The following is a 19,302-nucleotide window of genomic DNA, read 5'->3' as shown; positions in this document are numbered from 1 at the left end:
ATTTTCCCTCTGAGCCCTGCAGAGACCAGGGCTCCTGCTGTTGGCTAAACTGGCTGCTCTCGGGTGAGCTGTGGGCAGAGACCCCCCATCCATCTCCCACTGGGACCATAAAAGAACAGCTGAAGACCTGACCTTGTGGATGCGGAGGAGGACGGTGACATGTAAGAAAGACCCAAGTCTTGCCATGTGGTCAGTTTTGCACATTTCCACTCTAACCCAGATGTGTTCATGAGTGCCCTGGACTGAAGCCCAACAGATTTGTTTTCAGGTCCAGTGACAGATGAAGGAGACGTCTCTCTCCTTCCCCATCCTCCTACCTGCAACACGTAGCCTTCTCTGGCACTCTGCTCCCGGCCCAGAGCCACCTTCAGCTGGTCCTGCAGGAGCCGGTTCTGCTCAAGCAGGTCCAATGCCTCCTTCTGGCTCTGTTCCAGCTGTTGGGAAAGAACAAAGAGCCAAAAAGCATTGACTAGGGAAGATGTACACAGCTGCTCTGTGTGGAGTAGGCTGAGCTCTCTCTCCTCCCTCTGTAATTTGGGCCTTATCTGTTTTGCCAAAACCCCTCCTAGCAACAATAACATTGTCAATGGGGTTCATTTTTAAGGCTCGCTGAAGTGAAGGATGAACTCCCCTCATTGGAACCCGGCATGGCCCAGCCAATGCTGTGCAGATTTCCGCCCTCAACGGATCTCTGATTTGCAACTCACCTGGCTACTCTAAACCCAGGCCCATGACTGCTCTGCAGCCCACAACCCCTGCTGTTCCTGACTGGGGTCTATTCCAAGCAAATTGTGCTTCCCATCCACCTCTCCTAAGGACTTAAGAAAAAGCTAATTTGTGGCATTCCTGAAACATAAGACTGTTCAATGTTGGCTCCGCAAAGAGGGTCTAAATCAGTGATCCTCCACCAGGCTGCCTGGGTTGCCTCAAGATCTTTTCAAGGGTGCTCTAGGATGCCACAAAATAGTAGCAATCGGGTTTGCAAACACGATTCACAAGATAAACCCATAGATTTCAACTAGGAATCCACAGTTGTGGACTCTCTAAGTTCTTTGCGACAGAAAAACCTACTGTTATTTTTCTGTAGGCAAAAAAGAGTGAGAAATAAGAGCTGGCATTTCCCGAGAGGTGTGCCAAGTCTATCCAGGAGTGTCTCAAGTCTAAAAAGGTTGAGAACCACTGGTCTAGAAAAATGCACCCATCTTCGTATGCTCCAGAGGCGTTTAGGTTAGCCAAGGCATTGCGTGTTCACATTTGCCCATGCAGAATCACATTCAAGGATGGGACTGGAATGCAGAGCTGAATGGCGGAGTAGTCACATCCTTACCTTTGAACCCTGCTCTCCAGAGGGAAAATGCCCAGCTCCCCCCATGGGAGACTTGTTACTGAACAGCAAAATCCGCAGCCCCTATCACTACAGGATGGATTGGTTGGAAAAGGAGGACAAAGGGTCCCCACTCCCAGGGCCATCCTGGGGGGGCAAAAATTGGGGCGACTGCCCCAGGCCCTGCACTGTGGGGGGCCCCATGGAGCTGGGCTGACTTTGCATCCAGCCACTCGCCACCCTCCCACCCCCGCTGCTGCGTTCAGGCCCTGCACAGGCTGATTTTGCCCTGGGCCCTGGCACCCTGCTACAGTCATCTCTGCCCACTGTACTAACCATCCAGGCAGGAACTGTGACAGCTGCGATCGCAACCAAAATGAGGGGGAAAGGGGAATGCCAGGGACATGGATCTGGGTTCTGCATCTTTTCACTCAGGCCTTGCAGCATCCACTTACCACCTCTGCTCCTGACACAGGACTGAAATGCAGCCACTGGCCTGAGCTGTCCTACTGCTCATTTCACAGTTGCAAACCTCTCACAGCACAGGCTAAGACAGGTCATGGCTCAGGCTCCCCCATTACCTCCTTCTCCAGCAGCGTGGTTAGGTGGTGCTTGGAGAGTCTGTCCTCCCTGTCCTCCGAGTGCGTCAGGTGCAGAGGCATGATGGGGATCTGCTTCTCCTCGCGCAGGGGGGTCGTCTCCACCTGGTGCCACCGCTGCTCGATCTCCACGTGAACGTTCTGCGGCTTAACGTCGGTAGTGACAGGCAGGCCTGGGACCCTGTCCACCTCCATCCGCAGCACATCTTCCGAACCTGTCCCATCAACAGCATCAGTCATCTCGAAACGCTTGCGCCTCTCCTCCCGCCGCCGTGCGCGCTCCCTCTCCAGCTCCCCAGCATCTGTGTCCAACACACTGGGTTCCCTGGGGAAGGTGGGGGTGCCGCTCTTGGCAGACTCCGCCGTGCTGGCTCTCTCCTGCGCCAGGGCTTGCTGGATGGGGCGGAACTCGGCCCAGTCAAAGGTCTTGGAGCGCCCCTCCCTCCTGCGTTCCCGAGCCCGGCTCCGCCTCTGCTCAGGGTCTATCTCTGCTTGGTCTGAGTCCTGCTTCTCGCTTGGTTTTGGGCAGGTCTCAAAGGAAGAGCTGGTTTTGCTTTTCTCCTCTGGCAAGGAACTACAAGGAAAGACAAAGAAGGGAAGACGTCATCACTCAGAGCTGCGTTGTGGCACGAACCACTGCCCATTCACGCCTCAAACAGCCACTGCGGCAGGCAAGCAAATGGGAGACTAAGCCTGCCTGAACGCCACGTGCGGTCATGTGCATCCCTCTCCCATTGCCACGGAATTCTCTCCTCCCTTCTCCCAGCAGCTCCACACGTGAAGTCAGCACTGGCAAAAGGAGCCAGGCTGATGCCGCTGGGGAGTGAAGCCTTGTAACTGATGCACAGAGCAGGCAGAGGACAGCCAGCAGTGAAGTTTCCCAGGGTGCTCCCAAGCCGCTGTGCCACAGCTGTGGCTCAGTGGGCTCACCATTCCCAACCCAGCCAGACCTGCAACAAAGGAGCTCTAGGGGTTCCTCTCTGCCTTCCTCATTTGGGGGCCTTGGGCTCCTTTGCAGATACCAGCCACAAGGAAGGCAGCAACAGTGCCAGCTGGTTGGATGTGGGCACCTGTCCATCCAGAACTGGGCTAAGGCAGAGTATCAGGCACCAGCTATCATCACTGACAGGCTGGATTTGAAGGCCACATTCCTGCCATGCCAGCCAGTGACCTTCTGCCCCTCCAAGGCCCAGACTTTCTGACCAACCTGCTCCTTCCTCCTAGCTAACTCAGTGAAGCCACGGTCACACTCTTGTCATGCTGCTGCTACTGGTCACTCCCAAGGTGACCATGGATTCACAGGTGCCAGGGTACAGCTCCCAAAGGAAGAGGAGCAGGCTGCCATTTAGCAGTGGTGGGAGGAGAGACACAGGGAAGCATACAGTGGCCCTGAGAGGTGTTGGCTAATAAGCTAAGCGCTGCTGTCTGAGCTTGGCAAAGGCTTGCTTCTCTGTACAGCAGGGCTCTGCGATGTCGGCCTCCACGAGGGAGACCGCACACTCCAACGTGCCGCTGCAGATGCTGCGAGGACCAAGAGTTCTTGTGCACATGGCCACAAGCGTCACCAAGGACATCAGCTGCTTGGGCAGCCTAAAGGGACCTCCTGGTGCTGAGCCCGGGGTCAAAGTGAGGGAAGGTGCATCCTTGCCAAGCAGGAAAGGGCAAGTGTTAGTAGGGAAAGGAGATTCATCTTCAAACCTCTACGGATCATCTAGAATCATGTATTAAACAACTGCAGACATGCTGGCCTGGGAGCATGCAGGTTGGATTTAAACAAAAAGAAAAATAAGATCCAATTAATGAAAGTGCCCTGAGCCAGCTCCATGGAATTAGCTTCCCACAGAAGACTCCTGTCCTGAAGCGAGCAGCAGGCATTTGCTCAGGCCTGGCTGTTACCAGAATCCCAAGAACCGCAGCTCTACAATAACTGTCCCCTCCCTCCCTCTGCCCTAGAGCTGCCTTGTAGAAGGTAAGCGCACCCTCCACCCCCCCAGTTGTGCTAATAGCACAGCACTGAGTATCAAGCTCCCTGGCTTTCCACGGAGACAGAGCGAACGGAGCCACAAAGCCATTCTGTCCGGTCTGCAGTGCAGCCAAATCGGGGCTAACACGGTACCTAACGATGGAGCTCCATGCATGAAGACCACCACCACCGGGAGAGGGCCGAACAGGAGTGGGGTCCCCTAGAGCATTTACAACAGAAATGCATCTCCCCACCCCCTTGCCAGCCCCCAAAACATATTCATATATGTGTGCATCTTGCAAAGAAAAGAACGACGCGGGGGAATGGTACTGCATGGTTCCAACCCTAGTATCTTCCGATGCACTTCCTTCCACAGTCAATCGTCCAGCTCAGCTAGGCTGAGCTTTCAAACACTTGGGCCATGGCAAGTTTGTCTCTGCAACCAGCCTGGAGAGGATTCACTCTTCAGCTCTGCCACGTGCAACCACAAAACAAACCCCATCCAATGTGACAAAGCTGCCCAGCTCCAGTTCAGAGCTGGTTTCACCCCCTTGGGCCTTAACCCTAAGGAGATCCAGGATGATACCAAAGTGCTCTTGAAAACCAGGCACTCCGGCTACAGCTTGTTACTGGATAAAGCCACATTTTAAATGAGAGGGGTCTTACAATGGAAAAGAGAATTAGGAGAGAAAAGAGTCTGGGGTGCTGCCCCCATCTCCAGCCCAGAGAGGATCAATGCCACCATGCTCCTGCGCAGCAGAATGACCCAAAACGTACTCCAGTCACGTCTGCCAGCAGTTTCCCAAGGGACCAGGTTATGGGTAAAGTGGGACAAGTGGAATTTCAAATCAAACCAAGAGGATCAGACTGCATTGGCTTGTAAAGGGGGGAACAGCTATGTAAGGCCAAGAGGTTGCCATTAATTTTTCTTGAGTAATCCCCACTTTCAAGAACTCATTTTAGAGCCTGTGCATGCTAGCAACGTGCAGCAAGGTACATACGATACACTGAGCCCCTTGCTGTATGCCACATGCGCACTAGGGCAAAGGGCATCACTGCATTAGTGACATGGCATCCAGCGCACAGGGCCCAGCACTCCTATCTGATGGTTTCAATTTACAGTTGTGAGTGGAAGGGGTTTACATTCAGCCCCATGGTAAAATACTTCTTACTCACAAAGCTAATCAGATCCTCACGGAGCTGAAAACATTCTGCCATGCATTGAGAATTCTTTTGGCCAACTTAATAAAAGAGGAATTTACGTTAATCATTAAGGATGTGACTGCCTCTGATACACTTGGGCCTAATCACCACTATCTATTCGCATCGGAAGATACCAATCTGGGGAAATCAAGTGTCAAAACCAGGTTGCTTCTTCCCTTCTTTCTTGCTTTTTCAGTTTTAAAAGAAGAAATGAAAACTGCGGGACTTTCCATCTGAAGTGCAGAAAAGGGGGGCATGCAGTGAATCACAAGGTATACAAACCACAAAACGTTAATACAGGAGAGAACACAGTTTTCCAACCTGGGCTTCAGCACCGATAGTTTCAAAGAGAAGTTTTTCCTGGGAATGCATGGAAATCAAACATATGCAGGAGTGAGGAGAGAGGACGATTCCCTGAGACCCATGAGAGATCCACCACACAGCTCTGTCTGAGGGCGGGTGTTTAAGCGGTGCAGGTAGGGGAGAGATATAACATGAACACCTCCGGTTAGACAGCACTGGGGGGGAGGGGGATGCGGGGAGCGGGGACAGAACTCTTCTAGTGGTGCCATCAAAATCAGGCAGAGCCTTTATTTGCTTCCGTTGGAGCAGGGACAGGAGAAGAGGGCATTAATCGTGTGGGTGAGTCCAACTCACTGCACAACAGATGGTCAGGAACTGGGCATCAGGATGTGCACAGCTTGCTGCAGCGGTGACGCGTGATGGCATTTGGCTGCAAGAAGGTCAAGGGCTTTGCTCAGAGCTGCAGGCTCTCAACAGGTACAGTGAGATTTCTGGGTGCCTTCTATTGGCAAGTGAGACTGGAGAAGGTTCCTCAATCTAAGGTGTGAAGAGAAGCAGCGATCGCTGCCGTCTGGCAGGTCAGAGGCCTAGGACTTCTCACTGGGCATGGTCTACAAAATGAATTAAAGCAGCTTCCGATTTAAATGCAGGTATTTGCCCCCTGGAGCCAACAGGCTAGTTATGCTGAACTGCCCCTAGAGTTGAGCCCAGGCCCAGAAGCCAAAGGAGCATTATCACATGGGAAAGTGATGGGACGTGTTTTAAGCCACCCCTTGGATTTTGCACACGCAGCCAAGAGTAACCATTGATGCAGGCTCGTTCCCCACACAGTGTGTCCAACCGGAGCCCAGAAAGAGAGAGGGAAGCAGGAGAGGGTGAGAAAAACCAACAAGGAGCAGAGTCAGGAAGAGGTATGGGCAGGGTTATTTCTGTACAGCAAGCCAGAGAGCTACAGGGGTGGTTATAAGGGGTGAGCAGGAAATCCCTCCCTGGGTGCAGCTGTTCCTAGTCCTTTACCTGGTTACATCGGGAGCAGTGGTGGGGCGAACGTGCTTCATGATTGTCTGAATCCAGTTCCGTCGAATTCCAGACGTCATTGCGGAGAGGGTGAACTCCCCCTCTTTAGTCTAGGGAAAGAGGAGGGGGCAGGTCAGCATGGCAAACAGCCACTCTCCTTCCTTCCACCCAGGCTGCAACAGCCCATTCCCACACACTGCCTACGGGGCTTGGCTGCCTAGGGCCCCCTTTAGGAGGCTCAGGATGGAAACCATGGTTGAGACCCAAAATAGAACTGCTTGGTGTATATCAGTGTCTGTCATCGAGATTATCTTTGGTGGGCTCAGAGAATGAGCTCTCACAGACATCCCCTTCACTTCTTCCCAGATCTTACCACCAGCACTGGCTGGTCCCCACCTGGAGAGGGGTGGTCACTGTGGGCAAGCCTCCACCATGAGATATACAAGAAGAATGGTTCCACCTTGTTATCATCCATCCAGCACTGGGAGCTGCTGGAGATGGGCTCCCTAGTTTGTTCTGATAAGAAAGTACCTGCCACACCCACTCCACCCCCTGCTTCCACCAGTTCCCCTCTCTGAATCGTCCTTACGTGGATCTGGAAGCCATAGTTACGCTGAACTGGGTATTCAGTGACATCATAGCACGTAGACAAGTCTATTTCTCCATCCAAATCAGCTGCCTGGTGAAACGAGAGGGAAAGGTTGAAGGATTATTGCAAACCAAAACCATAGTACATGCATGTGACAGGGCACTGGGCTTTCTTCCTAAAGCAGCATCTTAACAAGAAGCTGTTGAGTTTTCCTCTCGAGGTCTGCCTGAACCTCAGTATCACTTTGGTGAGACAAAGCTGAAGACCCCAGAGTGGCACAAACCTAAAAGAGACATCAGATGTGCTCTCAGCCCCATCGAGGGACCTGTGGACCTGGGACATTGAGCAATAAAACGCTTGTTCAGGACAGAGGTGGTGCACCCAGCTCTGTATCTCCCCAAATCTTTGAGGACTCAGAGGTTAAGGATGGGCCTGGCCAGAGCTTCTCCCACGGCTGGAAGCAAGGAGCACCGTCCATCTGGGTGTGCTCCCAGACATTCTAGCTCTCTTGCAAGGCAGCCAGTGAGGATCCTGGACACTAGGATGCACACATGCTCGTGGGGAGGAATGCTGGGTGAAGGACCCATACAAAACACCTGCAACTCCTTGGACCCTGAAACAAACAGGGTTAGACTCCGAGGAGAGAGACACCTACCTCTTCTGCCTTTGAGTCCCTGTAGTACCTCAGGCTCTGATCCGTCAGCACAAACCAGTGTTTCTTCCACTAGGAAACAAACAAGGCAGGCTCTTCAACATGCTGCACTCTACCCCTGCCTGGGGCAACAGGTATCACTGGGTAAGGACCAAACAGAGGGTGATCCCCTCCCCCTGCACGACATCTCAGAAGGTGGCAAAGCCAAGGCCAACTCTGGGCAGTAGCTGTGAGCCCAGCACACTCTTGCAGGAGCAAGAGAGAAGGGGAAGTTGGGATGGGCCCAGTACATGGCTTTCGTCTGTGGGAGCCCAGCCCACCCCTGGGTGGCAACACCTGTTTAGCTGACTGAACACTGGCCCATAACAATTCCAGAGACACCCAGTGTGAGCACCTGGGCGCAATCGCAGCACACAGTTGAGGCAAGGGGATGACTTTAATGGCTGCCTTCGTAGCCCTGGAAAGACTATCTTCGTTGCTTTTGACCTTTGACAGGCATCATACACCAGCCCCAAGCTCACACAGCTAACACCACCAAGCAAACACAAGCTGCTGATTGGCTCTAAAACCACCATCTTTCAGTTCTGCTGCTCAGGGCAACTGCCCAGAATGTCCATAAGAAGGGCCAGCCCTGCAATGCAGACATACCCTGTGTTTCCGCACTCTGCCAGAACCCCATTTAGTGCTGGCTGTGCATGCAGCTAGGCCTGCTCTATGCAGCTAACATAACCCAGGTACATGGACCCTGCCCCTGTGTCTAAGTAGTTCTGTTATACTGGATGAGAAGCCCAAATTCTCATTATTATTTCCAGTTATTTCCCCTCGCTTTGTTCAGATGGAACTATTGCACCATTACTATCTACATCACCACAGCGTCTCACAGCCCTGGTCATAGGCCAGGAGCACACTGCGCTAGGTGATGGCTAAGCACAGAACTAAAACGTGCCTCTGCCCCAAAGAGCTTGTGATCTGAGCATATGGCAGGAGATGACAGAGGGACACAAACTAGTGAAACTCCTTGTCACGAACCCACAGGTGGGCCTGTCCTTTAGGACCTTGCAGCTAAATATCAGCGTTTCACAAACATTGATTCCTGGACTAACTGCTGGGGAGATCTGACAGACCATAGTGTGGTCTCCCCCTCCGTCCCCCTGTGAGCCAAATTAACAAGGGAATTGTTCAGTTTTCTCTCTCATTTGGATGATTTTTTTTTCTGTGTTTGGATGCAAGGAGAGAGAGAGATTACAAGAGATATCTTCCAATTAAAACTGAATCCTACCAAACTTGCAACCTGGGCCTCAAATTCATAGGTCACTGAAGACCCAGCTTCATTATGATCCCAGATGTTAGTACTGGGGGTTTCTGGAGCGGCAAAAGAGCAAAGCTCAGAGGGGAGAGAGTGAGATCGCAGATCAGATGCACAGAACAAACACACAACAGGCAAGGTGCTGTTTTCAGTCGTCCTCCTGCTGGCTGTGGTGCTCTGAAGGGAGGGTGGACGAACACCCCCCGATCCCCCAGGTGCCAGATCCTGCACCCCCCTGCTGCTGAGTCAGCCCTCTTCCTCCTCTGCACAGGCTAGGGTGGGGGGGCTGCAAGGCAAGAAAATCTAGGAGGGCGCCACTATAAATAGCAGCACAAGCTCACTCCTAGTTCCCAGGTCAGCAGCAACTGCCAGCCTTGAGGGTTCCCATGATACAGCACTTCCCTGCATCCCCTCATGGAGTGCTCCCATTAGTGCCTGATGAGGACATTTTTATTCCATTTCTTTCTCTGCCCAGTTGCTTCCCTGAGGCCTGGAGAGGCTCCTCTGCACCTGGACGCTGAGGCTGAACAGGCAGTGGCCATAAAGGAGGGGAGACTAATAGAGAATGAGAAACCCAGTGCTTACAGTCCAAGCTAAACCCCAGAAGCAGGCCCCTGAACTTGCCTCCCCCACCCCGGGGCACAGCACCAGCCAGTCCTCCCCCAGGGCAGATCTGACTTGTACACAGCTCACACAGCTGGGGTTGCCAGGACATCTCTGTGCAGAACAGGGCTAATACCGACCTGCTGTGCTGGAAAGCAGAAGCGCTGAGCATGGCATGCAGAGCAGAAGAGACCTAAAACCATTTGATGCACATACACATTCGTCCACACACACACAGCTGCAGCTGCCCTCAGGAAAGGCTTACAAACAAAGCAGAAAGCCCTGGAGGCTGAGGTTGTGCTGTGCACCCCTAGTTGAGCAGGTGGAAGCCTTTCCTGTTAATGTTTAACAAGTAACCTCTCCTGCCAGCCCATGACCCCAGGCCTTTTACTTGGGTTTTGGGTGTTGTCACAACATGTAGGCAGGTGAATGCTCCCAGTCACGATGGGGAGGCCAAATCCTCCTGCCACCCCATACAGATATGGGGGTGGAAGGGGGATGACTATGAGGCGAGGCGAGGCGAGGCTGTTGTGGTCAGTTGGTCAACAGGGCAACCAAAGAGGCCAGTGCCTGCTGGACTTACCTGCCCATCCTCATACTGCTTCGTCAGCCATCCCTTCTTGAAGTTCAGCAGGTCGGGCTGCAAGGAGAGGGAAAAGACAGAAACTTTAAGACTCTCTAAGGGTTCAGATGACGTGCCAGCTCCTAGCTCCCTTGAGAAGAAATACCACAGCAATGTTCTCATGAAATATAACCCAGCCATAGGGAAAGCCAGAACAAGGGGATTTGGGGCCACCAGAGCAGAAGGCAGGGGCTAAACTTCAGCTCTTGGAAGAGGAAAGAGACCCCACAGCATGCTTTGCTCAGGCTGTGTCTGCACCAGCATTCACCTTCCTGTGTCTCACCATGCCACCAGTACCAACATAGTTCCCTTGGAGGAAGCAGCTGCAGCACCCGGTATTAGCAGGATGGCCAGCCTTTACATCCCTGATGACTAATGAAGAAGACAGCTCCTCCAGACAAAGCCATCATGGCCCAGGCCGTACGTGACCTAGGAGGCAGGCTGCACAGTCTGCCCTGCTGTCACTCCTTGCATGGTCCCCTTCAGAAAGGGCTGAATTTCCCAGGGTTGCTGATGGGAGGAGATATTCTGTATCCCCAATCCTTTGGGCATACAGCAACGCAGAGCCGTGGCCTTGCCTGGGGGGTGAACAGGACAGGTCTGCAAGCCCCATTTCCTTCTTGGAGGCACCCAACACAAAACAAATAAAAAGACAGCAGCTGGGAAAGTGCAGGGGGGAGCACAACTGGGAGCAGAGATGCACCAAGAAAACTGGCCCAGATCAGCGAGATGGAAATCTGTCCTCTCTGGAAAGCAGACAGAAGGTGTGCTGCCTCTGGGTGAAGGCTAGTTTTGCAAGGCTCCAGATGCTTTCTGACCAGCTTGTAGGGGTCCACCCAGGTTTTGGCTAATGGGCCCAAGCTACCCAATCCCACACAAGTTTCTTAAGCCAAAACTCTTCTGGTTTTAGTCTGGCTGGTCCAAGATCGAGGACAATGGGGCAGGGCTATGCTGGAATCCAGCACAGCGGAGTTTCCTCAACAGCAACCATGGTGCCGGCAGGAACCTTCTCAAGAAATTCCCACCCCCACCCTTTCCCATGGCACTGGCTTCAGGCTGGCCAGACACCACATGCTCTTGGAGGGGGCAGTGGGAGAAGACAGCAGTGACAATGTGAGGTCTGCTCTATTCCTCCAGAATATCTTGCCAGGTTTCTCTGCTGTTTCCCGCCAAGCTGCTGCCAGCTGCTGCCCAGGCCGTGCCTTACAGGGGCAGGGCCTTGGCACATCTGATGGGACACGATGTAACTGCTCAATTCCAGGAGCTGCACACCAGCTTTTGCCTCATCCAGACAGAACCAAGGCAAAACTCTCTAAAATGTTCAACCCTTCACTGGTGTGAGGGGAAGGGGGGTTTCTCTTCAGAAGCCAGATGTCTCCCCCCCACCCAACAGCTCCTAAGCAGCCAGTGGGAAGGAAGTCCAGGCCTACCTTCTCCTTGTGGCCCTTCATGAGTCTGCCATCCACACACTCTCCTAGCACTCACTCCCTGCTTCTCTGGCTCTATTTATAAACTCGGCTGGGCATGGTTGGCAGCTGGCAGTCATGTGGTGCTGCAGGACTCAAAATAAGGCTGGGCTCTGATTTACGAGGCCTCGAAATACCCTAAGGGCTTGAGTAGAGGGAATCCCAGCATCTCACCACCCCATATGGAGCCCTGGTCAGATTTCCTCAGAGAAGGGTTTCATGCCAGGTCGTAGCAACAAGCATTTCACTCTAAGAAGAGAGGACTTCTCCATAGAGCAATGAGCCAGATCCCTTGTCCCCCTGTTCAGTGCACTGGCATGCAGCGGGCTACAGTCCTGGGTTTAGGACACTGCAACTTGCTGCTATGAAAGTGATGGGTGCCAGGAGTTTGGGGTTAGAAAACTCCCAGCAGGAACAAGTCAGAGGAGCAGCTGGAAGTGGAGGAGGAAGAGGGGAAGAGAAGCCAGGTTTCCACAACCCAGCCCAAATCTAGTGGCAACTGCAAACTGGAGAGCAGAGGAAAGGAAGCCTGCCTACACAAATCCATTAAGTCCAGCTGGTTCCCAGCACCAGTGCTCCTGTTAGGCAATGACCCCACCTCAGCTCAGTACCATGGGAAATACCAAGGCCACTATCAAACATACTGCAGGATCCTAGGAGGACCCGAGAAAGATTCAGCAATAGCTGCGCACCCCCCCAGCCTGCATGGAGGACAGCTGCGTAGGAGACAGCCACCCCATCTTATCAGACGGTCCTTGTTGAGGAGGCAGCCTGGAAAGCTACCACAAAGACGCTGGCAGTAGAACCACAGGGATTGACTAAAACACTGAAGAACTGGTGTGGGATGAGTGAAGCCAGCAGAGCTGTTCAACCACTGTGAACAGTTCACTCAGGATGCTAACAGTACACCCAGCATCCCCGCATGCCACATGTGCAGCCGAGCACAGCGCGCACATGGCTCTGGCAAAGCACCAGAGCTGCAACTCGAGGAGAACCGACGCTGGAGCTACAGACACTGACCCACAACCAGCATTAGCAGAGGGCTGCAGACAGAAGGGACAGGTGGAGACAGGCCTGAGAGAGGCCTCTGCAATTCAAACCCGCACACAGCTGTCAGGCAGGGAACGAGCTGCACACACCAGGAAAGCCTGAGGACAGAGGCAAAGGAGATGAGCTCGCACCTCCCCCTGAGTCTGAGAAGACAGACTTGCCTGATAAATGTTCCAGTCTGACAGAGCTAACCCAGTCCTCAGGAGACTCTTGGGATCACAAGGTTACAGAGATGCGGAGAAACAAACCAGTGAGTGCAATAAAGACTGAATTTCAGTCACTTTGACAGAAGGAGCTGCAAACTAAGGGGGAAGGGAGGCACGCGGGGGAAAAGTCTGAGGCAGCCTCTGACAGCCTGTGAGTGGCAAACTGAGTGGGCTGTCAGGGGTGGCACTGATCCGGAGTACAGCAGGGAGAATGGGACACGCAAGGAAATGAACCTCTCCGTGACGCCACAACAGCCAACCACAGCGCTCGGGAGGTGGCTTTTATGCAGGGGGGAAATCACATGCCGAATAGGACCTGAGGCACTGGTTTCCCAAGAGGCTGCTGCATCTGCTCAGTGCTCTAAGGAAGACAAATCCCTCCTCAGGCTTCAGCACTGGCATGGATGAGATAAAACAGGGGGTGTCTTTATGACACTCGAGGCCAAGTTTAGATCAGGTTCAAGTCACTGGAATTGCAGCTTTTTACATCAGATCTGAATATGACCTTGCGTCCTCCTTGATGATGGCAAGGGACAGGAGGGGGGTTCTCACAAGCCTAATGCTGAGACTAGAAGCTTTGTTTCCATTCACACCTAAAGCAGCACTTCTGTTGCCACATCCAGGTATGACCACCGGGCTTACCGTCATGGAGGACTCCGTGGACCTTCTATCCAGTGATTTTGCTCTACGGTGTGGAGACAAAGGGGAAGCAGAGACCTCTGGGATGGAGCCTACTGCTGCTGTTTCGGAGTCCTGCAAAGAGAAGGAGTCCAGATCATCATGACAGCCCAGAGGAACAAGTCTAGTCTCCGAGCACTGCAAGAACTGTGCAGCCATGATGTGTTTTTTAGCCTCAAAAATTAAAGCTGGTGAGGTGGCGCCTTGGGTTGCCTTTGAGCTTCTGCAAGCACACGGCTGTCTTAGATGGAGTCAAAGCACTACATTGGCTCCAACACGTCTACTGACACTTCGTGCTGCAGGGTTTTCAACACAGCCCATTTCTTTCAGTTGAATGTGCCCTGGCACCCCTGCTGGACCTGATGCCTCCCTCTCCTTTTTTGGGAGGCAGAGACAAGAACATGATTTATCTTCTGCTCTGGTTCCATAGTGGGCAGGAGACTGGGAAGCAGGCAGCAAACCTGCCTGGGTTCCTGATGAGATTTACCGCCCTCAAGCTTATGGCTTGCTTTAGCCACGCATCCGTTTCCCACGCCCTCCAGACCATGCTCCTTGCACACAGGTCCCAAGTAGGAACATCAGCCGGGCCAATCTTAGCCATGCTAGATCCAAGCCACCAGCCCACCTCCTGAGCGCACCCTCATGCCTGACAGAAGCCGAGAGCCTTACCCGCTTCCTGGGGAATACCCTCTTCTCACTCCTGCCTTGGCGTGTCTCACTGGAGAGGGCAGAACCTGGCAACACATTGGTTTCCATGTGCTCAGCATTCTCTATATCTAATGCCTCGAATTTCTCAATGACCTGGGATCGCCTGGAAGACAGAGAGAGAAAGGAAACCAGAGCACATTTAAATGCAAGGGCAGCAACCGTGCGGAGTCACTTCAGAACTGCACGATTCCCTGCAGTGAGGACTCTCTCCCAGATCCGCACCTGGCCACACACCCTGCCCCTTCATACAAGCTCCCCGAGCATCCCCATGTGGTGCAGAAGACTCGGGACAATGGACCAACTTCCACCTGCCATGCAGGACTTTACTTGTAGGCTCTGAAGCTGTAGCAGGCAACTCCCGAGTGCTCAGCTTTGAGCCAGGAGATGGAAACACCTCCAAAGTCTTCGCTAGGCCCATGTTACAAGAAAGCCAGCCCCCTCCCTTGCACACACTTAGCCCCAAGGAGCCAGGTGGACATAGGAGGTGTCAATACTGACAGTAGCTTCAGAGCTGCAAGGATGTTCCCCCTCCCAGAAAGGGCTAATTTAAATATTGGTCATAGGCTGCATGCCCAGTTTAGAAAGAAGTTATTCTACTGCAGTAGAACCAGCCCCTGCCTGCAAGGCTAAGCAGCAAGTCCACTGACAACCTGCACGCCAAAGTGGCATTAAAGCCACTGCTAAAATGGGGATGGGGAAACCACGGGACGGAGTTGGGACCAAACCACAAAGATCTCCCCCAAACCACAAACTATACAAAGGTTGGAAAACAGCTCATTTTGCAAAAGCACCAGTGCATCAAGAAAGGCTGGTGAGCCTGTACCAAAGCCAGGAAGAATGGAAAGGACCTGGCAGTGTGAAATTTCAGAGACAGATTCTTTGTACCAGAGAGGCCCTTGGGCTTTTATCACAGCCTATGAACCCATAAAAAAACAAACAAACAAACAAACAAACACTCAGGTTCATCATTAACACATGCATTAAAAAAAAAATTCATGTCATCAATCAGAAGCCACTTCAGAAGAAACAAATCATTCAATTATCAACAGTTATTTTCAACTCATCTCTCAAAGGGACACTGTCAGGTACACAAGGCCTCAAATATAGCTTAAACAGAGTTTTCACCACATTTCATAAAAGCTGAGGGATGTTCTGAGAGTAAATGTTCCTCTGCTCTGTTTGCAATGCAAACACCACAGCTCAGAGCTAGGCCCTAAAAACGACAAAGTAAAATCAAACAGGACCAGGAGTTCACTAGCTTAGTGTTTGCTGACAAAGAGATGGGGAGTACACTATCAGACAGAAGCAGTAGGGAAAGTTTAATTTTTAGAATCAATTTTTTACAGCATCTTCCACTTTAACCATCTAAGACCTCAAACCTGCGAGCTACAGCATGCGGATGGATATCTGTGCTCAGGCACAGCTGGAATATGCACAGGTCCAGGGCAGCATGTCCATATACTGCAGCTCACAGGCTCTGAGCCAAAAAGCACAGTAATACCAGTAAGAGGAATTCATCTGGATGCTCAATTTAACCCAACAGTGCCCCTTGTCATTGGTCCCATCTTGGTTTAAGCAAGGAAACAGAGGCCCATGAATTAACATTGTCTCTGCCCTATCAGATGAAGGGCTGAAGAAAATTAAAAACCAAAACTAAAATCAAAAAAATTGAAAGCAGGTTGATTTCTCATGAAAGGGGCCGTGCCATCGAGGTGTTCTACGGCTCGAGACTGAGATGAGATGGTAGCGAAGCAGGCGAGGTAAAGGTGGACACGTCACACAGCGACACAGCAGGAGAAGGTGGAGAGCAACAAGACCTGGAAGAAAACAAGGCTGGAAAATGAACGAACAGAAAAGGAAATTCGATATAATCTATCTACGCACGAAATAAATGAAATCAAAAAAGTCATTCCAAGGATTCATCATCGAACAGGAAAATAAAAATCACTGTAACCCAATCACAGCCCCAGGGGTTAATATCATCATTTGAATTACAGGTGAGAATGGTGTCCTGCCAGCTAAACGCTTCAGGAGAGGTGCTGCTACTGGGGGCACAGACCCTGTTTGGGGGGCTTCTTTCTCCTTCCATCCCATGCCCGCATGAGCAGCTCCCAACAGCCCTGGTGGCAACTGCCCATGGGTTTCCAGGGGTGCACAGGCCCCTAGAAACACTGGCTGCATGTAGACAAAATTACACTACAAAGTAGAAAGCAGGGAGCATTTCAAAAGCTGCGGGGCCATCTTAGTGCTTGCCTGGCTACAAAGCTAGCACTAAGAAAATCTTCTTCCATGCAAGCTGTTAATCTTTTCCAGGCCGCTAAACACAAGCTACAGAATTAATTTATTAAGGTAAAGAGGCGTGATGCAGGGGTGCTACACAGACTGACAACAAGAGCTATCATTAGAACAAATTTCCTTTGATTGGAAGAGCGGGGTTTTCGGTTATTATTTAGCAGCAAGAAGAACTGAAAAGAGGATCAAGAAATAGGGAAGGAAAAAGTTACCTCGGGGATACACGGAATTAACAGAACAGGACAGATCCAAAGGAAAAAAAAAAAATGAAAGGGAAGGAGCAGGTACCCTTTCTGCCAAGGGAAAGCAGTACACAGGGGACCCACGTCTGAGACTCCAAGACAGAGGCAGCCAGCAGCTCCAGGTACTGCTGTGGCTTACTGAAGCTGGGAGAAGCATTTCACTACCCCCCTCCTTGTGCTTCTGGAGCAGAGCCCAATTCCTTACAGAGGAGGTTGGACTCCAGGACTCAGCAAGAGGCAGCTCTTTTAAAAGTCGCCTGTCTTGGAAGCAAGAAGAAACCGTTGTGTGTCCACAGAGCAAAGTGCCTGGGAATGCCCCAGAGGGCTGTGGGCTGCACATCCCAGGTGAGCAACAGGGCAGGTGCGTGGCACACGCATGGCACATGCACCAAGAGAACACAACACTGTATGAAACCTGTAGCTCCCAGAACAGCCATGGCACCGGCTTCACAGGACAGTGGGGTAAGGATCAAAGTCTGGGTTTGTGCTTACTTCAGAGTCCAGCTACCTCCACCCCACAGCCCTTCTCACTAGGGGACATTTAGACATTTTTTTCTACATCTGGTACCGCTGGCCTAATTCCTGCATATTCAGCCAGGCCCCATCCAGGGGGAAGGCAGCCGGCTATTACCATCCGGAACCAGCTGTAATCCCTTGGCGGTTTCACTGCTCCTTGCCAGCATGAGCGAGGAGGAGAGGAAACTGGAAGGGAAGAGGCTGAAATAAATAAGGAAATGGGAGAAGGAGGTTCTGTGGACACAAGCCCTTCCCTCTCTTCAGCTGGCTTCACAGGGCCTGAGGGCTCTGGAGAGGGTGTCAGTGAGAAGGGTTGAGGCCTGCACACAGTACTTGTGGAGGGGCATCCGCTCTCAGGAAATGGTGCAAGGGCTTTGGGGGAGCTGCTGGACAGCAGGAAGTCAGGGCCTGGAGATGCAGAAACCCCTCAGGCAGCGGTTTTCAATCTAAGGGGTTGCAAACCCCAAGCAAGGGCATGGGTGAGCTCCATGGACGTTCAGATCCAGCATGGGCTGGAAGGGAGGTCACATGTGGTCACAAGCCAGGAGCCTTATGGTGGGTCTTAAAAGGAGTGAGAGCTGCCACTGCCAGGCCTGAAGGGTCTGCAGCCACCAGCCTACTGTCCTGTGGCAGCACAGGGACGTTGCTGAATGGGTCCGTGGGGCCTACAGCATTGCGTGATGGTCAGAGACTGCTCAGCTCAAAGGGAAGCTACTGAAGGGAGGGTTGATCTCTTGTGGCGAGCCCAACTCCCCTCTCCCAGCTGAGCAGAGCCGGGCACAGTGCTGGGCTGAGAGGGAGCATCCTAGCAGAAGCCGTCGTACCAGCTCTGTACCCAGAGGATGGTGCAAGTTCTCCCAGGAAGCGACACATGAAGAGCTGGCCAGCACCATATTGCAGGGCATCTCCCTCAATTCCAACCAGTCACTCCCAGGGAAAATCTTCTGGGACAATAATGTCTGCCCTAGAGCCCATGACACCCAGCTGTTTAACCGTTTCCAGTGGGCTCCATCCCATGAGCTGGAGAACTCCACTGTGATACGGAGATGTGAGCGATTCCACCTCCAGGCAGAAGTGCTGCCGTATGCCTCCAACCTCAGCTGGGAGAAAGGAGAGCCAATCCCACCATACACCCAACTCAGACCCAGGCTGGCATCTGGGAGGACAAACGAGGCCTGCAGACCTCATCCTAATGCCATGATGTTCTCTGGCACCCAAGGAACAAGCTTGCAGAGCTTGTATCGACTTCCTCATCCCTTTGTTCCCCAGCACTGCATGCGGGACTTCCCGCTGAGGCAGAACCAGCACTAGTTACCCAGCTCCTGGCTGCAGACCAGCAGGGGGGGCTCCAACACGGATGATGGGCGATAGTGGATCATCATTTCCTTTTATTATTTCTCTCTCAGAAACAGTGGGCTCACTTCAATCTTTGCCCTCTATCTTTTATAGATCTATCCATCTATCTGGAGGATATAGGTATTTTTAAAAGGTGCCAGTGGCTAATATTTGGGCCTAAATAATCAATGACAGCCTCTTAGAACACAGATCTTGATCATTAACTAGAACTACCCATAAGATCTCTTCTTTTCTTTTTTTTTAAAGGGGAAAAAAGAGGTCTGAAAAATGGGGATTATGAGAAGGGGAGACAGTAGATGCAGTTAGCTCAGCTACAGCTACTGTAAGTCAGTATGTAGCTCTCTTTAGATAGGAAGACCCATGCTCATGCCGTGGTTGAGTGCAGACTGCTAAAAAGAGGAGCAGAGAAGCCAATAGTACTGACCAGTCCTGAGCAGGTTAGCTCGGCTGCAAAGACTGACAAAGAGATGCATCTTAGTACGGCTTCACTGGGTTAAAAGGGTGTATGTGTGGGTCCAATAATTTTGGATGAGTTCCCCACGGATAAAACGGAAGCAGGGTTCGTTAGTGGATTACGGGAAAGAGCATTAAAAAAAAAAAAAAAAAA

The 19,302-nt window shown here is 52.1% G+C and overlaps 1 protein-coding gene across 5 annotated transcripts in view; it reads right to left on the bottom strand.

Annotated features, from left to right (window-relative positions):
* MPRIP (myosin phosphatase Rho interacting protein) overlaps positions 1 to 19,302 on the bottom strand; it is a 145,838-nt gene that overhangs the window by 28,539 nt on the left and 97,997 nt on the right. For all 5 annotated transcript variants that reach the window (XM_019512647.1, XM_019512648.1, XM_019512646.1 and 2 more), the window contains exons 8-15: positions 14,251 to 14,392; positions 13,546 to 13,656; positions 10,143 to 10,199; positions 7,654 to 7,722; positions 6,999 to 7,088; positions 6,410 to 6,519; positions 1,906 to 2,497; positions 318 to 434 (exon numbers count right to left, since the gene is read on the bottom strand). In XM_019512647.1, the coding sequence (XP_019368192.1) occupies positions 318 to 434; positions 1,906 to 2,497; positions 6,410 to 6,519; positions 6,999 to 7,088; positions 7,654 to 7,722; positions 10,143 to 10,199; positions 13,546 to 13,656; positions 14,251 to 14,392 (1,288 nt within the window). The remainder of the gene's footprint in view (positions 1 to 317; positions 435 to 1,905; positions 2,498 to 6,409; positions 6,520 to 6,998; positions 7,089 to 7,653; positions 7,723 to 10,142; positions 10,200 to 13,545; positions 13,657 to 14,250; positions 14,393 to 19,302) is intronic.

The sequence above is a fragment of the Gavialis gangeticus genome, unplaced genomic scaffold (genome assembly GCF_001723915.1).
Source record: "Gavialis gangeticus isolate Ggan-Ray unplaced genomic scaffold, GavGan_comp1, whole genome shotgun sequence".
Lineage (NCBI taxonomy): Eukaryota > Metazoa > Chordata > Crocodylia > Gavialidae > Gavialis > Gavialis gangeticus.
The sequence above is the reverse complement of the archived record's forward strand: the minus strand, read 5'-3'. Positions and strand labels throughout refer to the sequence as shown.